This window comes from Tachysurus fulvidraco, chromosome 26 (assembly GCF_022655615.1).
Source record: "Tachysurus fulvidraco isolate hzauxx_2018 chromosome 26, HZAU_PFXX_2.0, whole genome shotgun sequence".
NCBI classification, from domain to species: domain Eukaryota; kingdom Metazoa; phylum Chordata; class Actinopteri; order Siluriformes; family Bagridae; genus Tachysurus; species Tachysurus fulvidraco.
In genome coordinates this window covers 3,233,974-3,246,473 of record NC_062543.1, presented here as the reverse complement: position 1 = coordinate 3,246,473, position 12,500 = coordinate 3,233,974, and the positions used below count along the sequence as shown (strand labels likewise).

The window sequence follows — 12,500 nt, the reverse complement described above, 5'->3', positions numbered from 1 at the left end:
GTCTGTGTGTGTGTCTGTGTGTGTCAATCGCCTGTCTGTGTGTGTCTGTCTGTGTGTTTGTGTCTGTCTGTGTGTTTGTGTCTGTCTGTCTGCCTGTGTGAGTGTGTGTGTGTCCGTCTGTGTGTTTGTGTCTGTCTGTGTCCGTCTGTGTGTTTGTGTCTGTCTGTCTGTCTGTCTGTCTGTCTGTCTGTCTGTCTGTGTGTGTCTGTCTGTGTGTGTGTCTGTCTGTGTGTGTGTCTGTCTGTCTGTCTGTCTGTGTGTCTGTCTGTGTGTCTGTCTGTGTGTCTGTCTGTCTGTGTGTGTCTGTGTGTGTCTGTGTGTTTGTGTGTTTGTGTGTCTGTGTGTTTGTGTGTCTGTGTGTCTGTGTGTTTGTGTGTCTGTGTGTCTGTGTGTTTGTGTGTGTCATTTTCACTAAAATCAGGTAGAGTGGTAGAGGAGAGAAAGCAAGAATCAACCAACAGAGCTGAAAGGAAAACTCCACCCTTTAACACATCGAACATTATTCTTCTGGAAATGTTCTATTGTTTTTATACCTGTAGTTTCCAATCTGTTGTATGGTGTTGTGTTATTCGTTATTGTCATGAGACCTTAGAGGTTGTGCACCATGCTGACGTCATGGTGTGACTTTTTTCTTAAATTTCAGATTTAAGTGATAACAGTTAAGAGCAAGAGCTTGTTAATTTATTGCACATTCTCCAGCAGCGTTCGACGGTAAGTTAGTGCAAAATCTGATGTAAAGTGACCCAACGCTGACTTACGGGACATACTGCGAGGTCATGACCAACTGCTCAAATCAGCACGTGAGCTCCCAGTGCATCCCGTTTAAGGTCACGGCTTCAGCTCGGATAGTAGTGTGCTGCTCCTGAGGGGTTGTTTTGGTCTGATGGCAGAAATGCGAGTGTGCCAGCTAGCCACATGCTGTTATATCATCAAAAGCAAGGAGAGAGACCCAGCGAATAAGAGTTCTCATCACTGTCTGTGCCAGGCGAAGAGGAAATAGCCGAGCCAGGTCTGTTACCGAACACTTACTGCTGCCAAGTGGTAATTGAGCACCGGGAAGGATACGAATGTGGACTGGCAATTGGTCAGGATCCACCGGTCCTCATCATTACCTACTGCGCTTTTCACACTGCACTTAACCATAAATTGTCTTCGCTCTAAACCCTGCTTTTAACCTTGGCTACAGGAGCAGGTTTCACACTTGTAATTTAGAAGCCAGGCTAGTGTGCTTTTAACCCGTTACTTTGAAAGCATGCTCAGCTCTTTCAGTGTTGTCCCTACATGACAGGGCGTGTTGTGTGTTTGAGGGGAAAATGAAGTCAAATGGTGACGGAAAACCAATAGAGCAAAGAGGAGACAGTTTATTTTTAGCATCAGAAAAGTTTTTGTATTTTGTTTTCTTGGCTTTTTGAGTCTCATGAAGCTTAAAACAGCCAACGTCAAACGAGACGTCAAACGTCAAACGAGATAACCCAGGATTCTGTTTATCTTGAGTTTGCAGTCATCCAGGGAACTGTTTCAAGTCTGAGAATGATGAGTCAGTTATGTCCGAGTGATGTGATCAGAGCAGAGTCACTGTTATCACCATGAAGTCGATCGAGGCCTGAAAGCAAACAACAGGAAATAATCTAGGGCCTTAGGCTATTATTATGTGTTGTGATTACAGTTATTACAGCAATTTGTTCAGACCTTGCAGTGAAACTTTGTGTTAAAACGTATCGAGCAAAAACGAAGACGTGGAGAGAGAAAAGAAAAAAGCCACTAGGCAAAATGATCGCTTTTACATTTTGTTGTAGATCACAAATCAAAGTCATTCTGTTAAGTGTGAGAATTTTATTTAACATCCGCCAAAACGAGTTAGTTTCTGATGAGGACGTAATCACAGCCATATAAATGAGATTCTCTTGAAGACAAACAGGAACATGTTTATTTTATTTTATTTGATCAGTTGGACACAGAATTTACTGTGAACAAAAACACGTAAAAGCGAAGCCCCAGACACTTCAGGCTGCAGATGAGAAGGAAGGAAGGAAGGAAGGGACTTGGGTAGGTAGGTAGGTAGGTAGGTAGGTAGGTAGGTAGGTAGGTAGGTAGGTACACACTAGAATGATGCATCACTGCAGGAACACAAGCTTGAACATGTAAAAGAAAGTCAGATTGATGACACACGCCTCCTGTTGTTATCACCACTGACTCAAGTCCCTCAGAGCGAGGCAGAGTCATGTCACCAACGCTGACTCTAGAATTACGTCAGTACCATAGTTGTGTATGTCAGGTTGTGCAATAACTGGCAGATACTTTTGTATTGTATGTATACAAACTGGTATATAACAAATGTTGAGTTATTCATATCGATTCATTTTCTATAACATCGCTACAGACAGACGTCCCGCCTGCTGGTTTATATTATGGCATTTGTTTAAATATGTTATCTTTTCTATAGCAATTACAAACACAGGAACTGGATTAACGGACATGCCATAGCAACGGCAAAAAAAATCCCCATGTAATTGCCGTGGTAACCTTTTAAGGAAGGAGTCTCCAGTGTCACCTCCACAGAACACGTCGATTTATATTTATTTATTTTTTTTAATGTAAGCAGCAAGTCAGAAATAAAGATGTCTAAACAGATAGAACAGGCCCGACATGACGACTGTTTAACACTAACAATTTCTTTGGGTTTTTTCACACGAAGAGAAACGAACAGCGAAAATCACGTCCTGGTTATTTGTGTAAATCTGCTTTTTGATGCATTCTTTCTTCCCGACAAAGCAAAAAATGTGTGAAGTGTCTGATTTATACCCTGTGGAAGTGAATAACTTTCTGTCAGAGGCAGACCGACTCTGTGACCGCTCTTCTCGCCTGCGGCCGAGTCGCGAGTCATGTCACTGACACTGACCGCTTTGTTCTGAGAAACAAAAAGAGGAAGTTTTTTCATGATTTGTGTGCTTCGGCCTGCTGGAGTGCTGCTCAATTAACGGTAGTTTCAGCAGTAACAAACTTAAGGTGACATTTATCTCGTTTATGAAAGGAGCTGTAATTTGTACAAAATGCCAAAAAAAATTTAAAACGTTTTCAGCTGCTGTAATGTAAGTGATATCAGGACTAGATCAGTACCTCTAAGTTAAGTTTTTTGTTTTTTTTTTAAATTTGCGATGCACCTTAGCTAACTCGGTTAGCAACAGTCTTCTTTACCTCAGCCCACTCACTTAGCATCTGTTTTTTTTTGTTTTTTTTTACCTCAGCTCACTCACTTAGCGACAGTCTTCTTCACCTCAGCCCATTCACTTAGCATCTTTACCTCAGCTCATTCACTTACCATCTTTATTTTTTCTTTTTACCTCAGCAACAATTTTTTTTTTTTACCTCAGCTCACTCACTTAGTGACAATCTTCTTTACCTCAGCTCACTCAGTTATGGACAGTCTTTTTTAGTTCAGCTCACTTACTTAGCATCATTTTTTCTTTACCTCAGCTTACTCAGTTAACATCAGTGTAAGTGATCTATGGACTGAATTAGTGCCTCTAGGATTTTGCAGAATTCTTTTCTAAAAATTTGCAAAGCATCTTGCAGTTTTTGTGTTTTTTTAGGGGGGAAGGCTGATCAATTTGTTGAAATCACAAGTACAAAATTCTTCTTTTAAACTCCTTCCAGTAAAATATATACCTTATGTGACCTTTCTATGAAAGCTGTACTCACGTTCCACGCGTGAATGGAAGAGCGTGTGTTGTGATGATTTCACATGACATGTCATGAAAGAAATCTGCAGAAAAATGTTTTGAAAAAAATTTCAAGCTTCTTCCAAATATCACAGAGTTTGCCTTAAATTCCAAATCGAACAACTCCTGGAGTGACTGACTGAATGTCATTACACCAATAGGTCGTTGATTATTTTTCTCTAACCACACATACTGCCAGCCATGTGGAGATGAATTTTTTTATTTGAAGTTTTATGAAATGTGGTCACTTTAATAAAAATGCTTGTCAATTACAGACATAATAAAGTAAACCCCTGTGATGTGTAGATGTTTTGCAACTTAGCGTTAGACCGTATTTCTTTAGTACGTTGCACGCTGAAGCCCTAACCAGGCGTGTCGTCTTGACATTTCACCTCACGCTCCTCTTCTAGGGAATCCCAAAATTCCTCTCGCTTCAGGCCCGACTTGCGTGCAGACTTCTGGCTGCGCTTTTGCTCTCCGTAAATAAAGTGGCCGGCTCACATTCCTCACATAGCCACTAGGCGACATGCCAAAGCAGACCTGCTGATCTGATCAGCTTACGCACCAGCTGTTGAATCAGATGTAAACCAGAAAGTTTAAATAGAAAAGTCTGTAGTTGTCATAATAAACATCCGAACTTTCCGTAAATGCATGATTATAGTACGAACAAACATACTCTTCAATTGACCCTGATTTTGATTAGTATTATGCAATCATGATTTTTTTTTTGTTTAAACGTTTAACTGGGATATCGGTGAAGAGATTTCTTACCTCAATTCATTTATTTTTTTTTTACATTTTTTTTTATAGTTGTTCCTTTTCCTCAGCTCACTCACTTAGCATCAGATTTCTTTACCTCAGCTCACTCACTCAGTGTGAGATATCTTTACCTCAGCTCACTCACTTAGCATCAGATTTCTTTACGTCAGCTCACTCACTTAGCGTGAGTTTTCTTTACCTCAGGTCACTCCGTGAACGTCAGTCTTTACCTCAGCTGACTGACAGCATCAGATTTCTTTAACTCAGCTCACTCAGTTAACGTCAGATTTCATTACCTCAGCTCACTCACTTAGTGTGAGAGTTCTTTACCTCAGTTCACTCAGTTAATGGCCGATTTCTTTACCTCAGCTGACTCATTTAGCATCAGATTTTTTTACCTTAGCTCCAGCAATAAACACGAGTTTTAATCTGACTTTTGAATAGTGTTTTGCCTGAATTTATTTCTGTTTTACTTTTTTTTATTCTTATATAATTAACATAATTGTAAATTGATAATAAAATTCACACATAAGGATGGATTTAGAACACTTTCTTCTTATTTTTGCTCTGGCTTTATAAGAGTAGACAGCTGCCATCTTCACTTCCCTGATCTTCTGTTTCCTCATACTGAGAGAAGGTCAGCGCTCTGCATTTCCTCTGAAGGATCATGGACATCACCATTCTTTGTGGAGTTTTGATGAAGGTTCAGAGCACTGGAGCTCCTTGTATTTCTCAGTTGCGGGTGTCTGGACTTGTGCGGATTAACGTTTTGAGCAGAAGAATGCGTTCGAAGCAGTTTGTTAAACGTATAACGGAGTGTGTGTCATGGTGTGATTTATATTCAGTGGGTTGTGTGTGTAGAGTTGGATTTCGTAAGCAGCGTGTGAGGGCTAAAATTAAACTCTGACCAAGAATTACTGTGATCCTTGTGTAAAACCGGACAGTGGGATTTCTGGATCAAGCCATAATGAACCGTGGACCATATTAAAATATTTCCATATCAAATTGTGTTAAATTATTATTATGCGCTTCTCCTGGTCAGCTTGCTGATAACGTGTATTAACATGTGTTAGCATGTATTAATGTCCAATAATGTATATTAACGTATCTCAACCATGGGCTTGTGTGTTCTGAATTAACACAATCGTTGCTAGTGCAACATGCACATGTCTATTAATGAGATGTCAAAGTGGAAGTAATTTGGTCTATGAATGCTTATTAATGCACTATTACATTATGAATGCTTAATGCACGATTGAGAAGAAAAAGCTTTTTAATGCACCATTAGTTTATAAATGCTGATTAATGCACCATAATGGCTTATTATGCGTTTTAAATGCACCATAATCTCTGAATGCTTCTTAATGTACCATTGAGGAGAAAGTACTAAATAATGTACCACTGGGTTATTATGAATGCTTATTAATGCACCATTGGGTTATAGATACTTTTTAATGTACCATGATCTTTGAATTCTTTTTAATGCACCATTGGGTTATGAATGCTTATTAACACACCACTGGGTTATGAATGCTTATTAATGTACCATTGGGTAATGAATGCTTATTAATGCACCACTGGGTTATAAATGCTTAATCATGCACCACTGGGTTATAAATGATTCTTAATGCACCCTTGGGTTATGAATGCTTATTAACGCACCATGGAGGAGAAAATGCTAAGTAATTTACCATTGACATGCGAGTGCTTATTATAATGGTGCCTGTGCTGCAAGTGCTTCTTATCGCTCCTCTGAGATGCGGAGGAACACTGTGGAGTGTACAAATGGGGACGCAAGTGTTTAACAACACACCACTTGGTTGCAAGTGCTTTTTAAAACCTCATTGTTTTGCAAATTCTTCTCACACACCATTTCACTTGTGAATGCTTAATGCACACCCTCTATTGTGTTGTAAATATCTTTTAACACACCATTCAGTGACTGGTGCTTAGAATGCTATTGGTGTTGCTAGTGTTTCATTAAACCTAGTTTTACTCTGTGTGTGTGTGTGTGTGTGTGTGTGTGTGTGTGTGTGTGTGTGTGTGTGTGGCTCTGAGAACTTCTTGGCTTTTAAGCTGTCTGATGATTCAGATCCTAAGAAAACACTTGAATCAGAACGTGAACTTGATGCAATTCACATGAATGACATGAGCTTATTATTCATCAGATATTTATATAGTAAATAGGAGTAATCCTCATGTACAGGCGACAGATCAGTGGTTAAGAGCTAAGTGTTTATTAAGTTGAGACAAGTAATGAAAGTAAGGACACGGTATTCGTGTTTGGTTCCTGTTTTTAGGAACCAACAAGAACTGTGTCTGGTATCATTATTAAATAACTGTATTATTTATGCTACATAAGGTGCTGTTTTTAATAACATCAGTGTCGGTGTAACTGTTATTCATTCTCATCAACTCTCTAGATGATTCAGAAATAAACTAGAACTCTTGTACGGATCATGTTTTTTTTTTTTTCTTTCCCCCTCCCTCATGGTCAGTGAGTAACACTGCTGAGTGGACTGATTAAGCAATATGGGAGGAGAAGATTGGAGGATTGGGGAAGTGTGAAGTAGCTGTTCTGTCAGAAAAGTGAAATGTTCTACTGAAGCAGATGTTTGGGGAAACGAGCTAAACAAACCTTTGTTTGGGGCGGGGGGGGGGGGGGGGGTGAGAGAGAGGCCAGGGTGGACCCGAGTGACTGAGAGGAAACAGCGAGTGGGATTAGCGAGGACGAGACGACGACGCTGACGTATCAAGCTTCTCTGTTTACGGAAGCAGAGAGAGGACATTGCTTCACATATCTAACGAGACAGGAAGAGAAACCGAAAGAAAGTAAAAAAGAGAGCGATTAGAGAGGCAGTTTACACTCAGTAATGTTTTGGGATCACGCTGATGTAACAAACATTCACAGTTATAAAGTTATGGAAACAGTTATCACACTATTAACTACGATAGACGACAGTGTGGTAGTTATTAACTATTAAATACTGTGTAGCGTTCAAGATAATTGCCTTTTATTAGGACCTGGTGGCTCAGTGGATTGGTGCACAGGTTTCTCACCATGATGATCAGGGTTCAAGTCTTTTGGGATGTGGTAGCTCAGTGGTTAAGGTGTTCGACTACTGATCGGAAGGTCATTGGTTCGAATACCAGGTCCATCAAGTTGCCACTGCAGGGCCCCTGAGCAAGGCCCTTAACCCTCAATTGCTCAGGTGTATAAACTGAAATAAGACGATGTAAGTCACTCTGGATAAGAGTGTCTGCTAAATGCTGTAAATGTATTAACACTCCTTCACCCGAGGTGTGTTTAGTTACACATTCCGCACTTTCCGGTTTCTCCGTAGTGTGACAAGCTCAGGTTTGTTTTTTTTGTGTAAATAACTTCATGAGAGTAAAAAAAAATAATAATAATAAAAAGAAGTGAGACTGGCGAGGAAACAGGTTTATAGCAGATGTTAGTCAATAAACAACAACAACAAAAAATAAATGTTTCATAAATGTCCCACAGTGTTAAATGTAGCGTTAAGGGGATAAAAATAATCAGTTGTGTGGTAAAAAAAAAGTGAAAGCCTGGCATCTTGGAAAAGAACACACACGCAACAATGATTTCACATCATCTAGGTGTGTGTGTGTGTGTGTGTGTGTGTGTGTGTGTGTGTGTGTGTGTGTGTGTGTGTGTGTGTGTGTGTGTGTGTGTGTGAAAACATCAGTTATCAAATTTCTCTAAAATCTCTTTTTCAGATACAGACGTTTGGAGTGGAAGCGCCGTGCAAAACAGTGGAAGATCTAACGAGTGGTGTGGTCATGGCTCAAGTGCTGCAGAAAATGTGAGAAACACACACACACACACACACACACACACACACATACACACACACGTTACATACACATTGGGGCATGACCTGACATGAGCAGTCTCTGCTAAATGTGTTCTGTGTTACAATTAGGGATTCATCCCGTATTTACAGGCAAAATGACGATTTGATACGGGACGCGATTTGTCCCGTATTTTACATAGGTCTACATTATACAGCATCCCATGCAAATCACCCCACCCGCATTTTACGGAGACGCGTCTTATTCTGCCCCTGATTGGGTAATACTCGTTGCCATCGTCGGTTTGATTGGTTTGTTTTAGGGTTACGGGCCAATCAGAGTCAGAGGAGGGCGGGACGCCGCCTCACCGGTTCTTTCGACAGAAAATCCATATAAAACGATGGCATCTCCAGATACCTGACATGCTCCAATACTGCACACTACTACTTCTGGTCCGCTGATATTCACTGATACACTGATATACATCCACTGATTATGTTCATGATGTTCATGGAAGATCTTTTGCAAGTTTGCAAGTTATAATGACTAAGTTATGGATCTGTTCATTTAATAATAAGTTAATAAAATATGGTTCACATCTCACAAGTTCCTCCAAAAGCTTATTTTTTGTGTTCTGAGTCACACTTTGTTGGCGTATATTTATTATCGTCATAGCTGTGTATTCAATATGACCACTTGCGTTGTGACAGTGAGAGACTGAGTGCATCTGTTCACACTGATTTCAATAGCAGATATCTTATTATAATGTCCGTTGGTATCGATCTTAATATATTTATGAATACATGTTTTAAGTTATGATATACCACCACTGGCACGCCATAGGGACTGTGGTCATCGTGGCCCCGAGGGGTGTGGCCCCCGCTGCGGCAGGCGGCCCTTATTTTTCTGTATTGAAGTTGGCAACCCTAGTTACAAAACTGGCTCGCACACACATGCACACACACACACACACACACACACACACACACACACACACACATACACACGCACACACCTCAGATGCTGAATGGGCTAAAAGGTCTCCTCTTTTTCCTTGCCTCAGAGACGTAGTGTACTTCAGCGACAGCTGGATAAGCCGCATCAAGCCTGAAGTGGGGGATAATTGGAGGTTAAAGGTGAAGAACTTCTTCCGGGTTGTGTTTAATTCAGGTGACTTGCCGCTCGGGTTAGTGCACACGCTCCAATTATGTTTCTTTTCCCCCATTTTTTCCAGATCAGCAACTTAAAGAAAATATTAAAAGGCATTTTGGATTATAACCATGAGGTAGGAACATGAACACTTCTGTAAAAGCTGTCCTTACAGAGGGAGCTGACCCCTGACCGGAAAATGACCTCTGTCTCTCTCTCTCTCTCTCTATTATATATATATCTCTATCTCTATGTCTCTCACCCCTTCAACTATCTATCTGCGCTATATCTATCTTGTCGCTCTATTCTATTTTATCTCTCTTATCTATTATATGTATTTATATATAAATCTATCTATGTCTCTATCTCTACTATCTGTCTACAAATCTAACTATCTCCTGGTCTATCTTCTATGTCTTTATCTCTATTCCGCTTCGTTCTCTGTATATCTATATTCTCAATCACTATATTCTGGTCCTATATCCCCTTTTCCTCCCATATTTCTCTCTATTTCTAACCTCCTCTATCTCTCTCTCTCTATATCTCTTTATCGCTCCCTCTCTAGTCTTTCTCTTACCACTATCTATACTCTCTCTCTCTCTCTCTCTCTCTCTCTCTCTCTCTCTCTCTGTCTCTCCCCCCTCTCCCTCTCTCTCTCTGTCGCTCTCTCTCTCTCTGTCGCTCTCTCTCTCTGTCTTTCTCTCTCTCCCTCTCTCTCTCTCTGTCTTTCTCTCTCCCTCTCTCTCTGTCTCTCTCTCTCTCTCTCTGTCTCCCCCCCCTCTCCCTCTCTCTCTCTGTCTCTCTCTCTCTGTCTCTCTCTCTCTGTCTTTCTCTCTCGCTTCGTCTCTCTCTATCTCTCTCTCTATCTCTCTCTCTCCCTCCCTCTCTCCCTCCCTCTCTCCCTCTTTCTCTCCCTCTTTCTCTCCCTCTTTCTCTCCCTCTTTCTCTCTCTCTCTCTCTCTCTCTCTCTCTCTCTCTCTCTCTCTCTCTCTCTCTCTCTCTCTCTCTCTCTCTCTTTTCCCCCCCCAGATCCTGGGACAGCAGATTAATGACTTTACCCTACCCGATGTGAATCTGATCGGAGAACACTCGGACGCTGCTGAGCTCGGCCGAATGCTGCAGCTCATACTCGGCTGCGCCGTCAACTGCGAACAGAAGCAAGGTGTGTGTGTGTGTGTGTGTGTGTGTGTGTGTGTGTGTGTGTGTGTGTGTGTGCGCAAACATAAACATTCAGACCTCAAAATGAATAATATTTGCAATCCTTAATGTAAACACACTGTATGAACATCCTCTAGAGTACATCCAGACCATCATGATGATGGAGGAGTCGGTGCAGCATGTCGTCATGACGGCCATTCAGGAGGTAACGTTAACACCACCCACAGTTCTCACAAGCTCTGTGTTGAGTTACACCAACGTGCTCATTTACAGCTTTTTGTCTGTGTTTTGTAGCTTATGAGCAAAGAGACACCGGTTTCAACAGGAAATGACTCCTACGCTGATCTGGACAGACAAGTACGATTTGATTTTTATTCATTATTAGTGCTTGGATTTATATCTATGCGTCATAATTAGACCTCAGTATCGTTCTATAAAGAACCTCTGAGTGTCTTTGTTAAAAATGCTGCATTATTAGTTTTGCTAACTAGTAGATTCGCTCCTCATCACTCGTTTATGTCGTCCGTGCCGTTCATACACGCTCTCAGCTGAAGAAGACCGTGGAGGAGCTAAACGATGCTCTGGCTTCTAAAGAGGAGATCGCTCAGCGCTGCCATGAGCTGGACATGCAGGTAAACCTTTTTGTTCAATAATCATATCTTGCTTTTTTTTTTCTTTTTCTTAATTATTATTATATTTTATCTCCACCAACATTTTTCATCTCTATCCACTTCTCTATCCAAAAAATGGCTTCATCATCATCATCCACCAAGAAAAACTATACATGAGCCAGATGATGTGAATCTGGAATGATTGACAGCTGCCCAGGTGTTTTGAACTCTCCAATAGTAACTGACGCACCTGGAAGCCCCGCCCCATGTATTTCCATCTCGCATCAGCTTTCATTCAGAATTTCCAGCTCGAAAAGCTGCAGCGTCGCTTTCTATCGAGCTGAACGAAGGAGCAATTAGTGTAGGTTTGACTTGAAGAACATTTTCTTTAATAGGGATAAAAACTTGGCACTTTTTCAGCGGAAAATTAAGGAATATTATAAACAGGTCAAAATCTGACTGTGAAACAAGTGTACATATGTATAGGACTGTACGTTTATTTATTTATTTGTTTGTTTATTTATTTATTTAATTATTTTATGCGGTCAGTCGGATTTAAGAAAACGTTTACGTACAGATATCGTGTTTCTCAAACAAACCGGGATTTTGTCATTAAATTAATTTAAACGAACGATGTATAACACCAGCGCCGTCGGTTCGATCCTCAGTTCGGGGTGTGATTTTATTCAGGGATTTGTAAATCCAGCTGTGGCTCAAGTAATGTTAAGGCTTCTGGATGTTGATCAGAAGATCAGGGGTCAAGCCCCAGCATTGCCAATCTGCCACTGTTGGGCCCTTGAACGAGGCCCTTAACCATCTCTGCTGTAACATAGATGACCCTGTGCCCTGACCCCCAACCTCCGCATCCTGTAATGTTTATGTGACAATAATAAAGGCTTCTTCTTTCTCTTCAAAACCGATTATTACTCGTTATTATTATTAGTCACGAAGATCCGACGTCTGTCCAGCAGCACAGAACCTGCGGAGATTAAAAGGTTTCTATCTTTTAAGTAGTTTTAGGTAAATTGTCTGCATCTCAACTCAATCAGCAGGAGTTTATTCACCTCGAATGCTTCACGCTGAGGAGAAGTTCCTCCGTCACGATTCGGACACCTTCTCTAACTGGCTTTTCTGCCCTCTTCCAAGATAAACAACAGTTTTTTTTTTTGTACTAATCTCACACCACATTGCTCCATCTCCGGCGGATAAAGATCAGACTGAGGGAGGTTGTAGCGTTGCTTTCGGCTGTAGAAGCGCTGCAGCTTCTCCTGCTGATTATTTTCAGACA

At 40.9% G+C, this 12,500-nt stretch overlaps 1 protein-coding gene across 1 annotated transcript in view; it reads left to right on the top strand.

Annotated features, from left to right (window-relative positions):
- Nucleotides 1–12,500, top strand: part of hook3 (hook microtubule-tethering protein 3) — a 34,421-nt gene that overhangs the window by 852 nt on the left and 21,069 nt on the right. Inside the window, exons 2-8 of the mRNA XM_047808965.1 lie at nt 8,220–8,305; nt 9,358–9,430; nt 9,529–9,579; nt 10,473–10,605; nt 10,739–10,806; nt 10,896–10,958; nt 11,150–11,233. Coding sequence (XP_047664921.1) covers nt 8,220–8,305; nt 9,358–9,430; nt 9,529–9,579; nt 10,473–10,605; nt 10,739–10,806; nt 10,896–10,958; nt 11,150–11,233 — 558 coding nt within the window. The remainder of the gene's footprint in view (nt 1–8,219; nt 8,306–9,357; nt 9,431–9,528; nt 9,580–10,472; nt 10,606–10,738; nt 10,807–10,895; nt 10,959–11,149; nt 11,234–12,500) is intronic.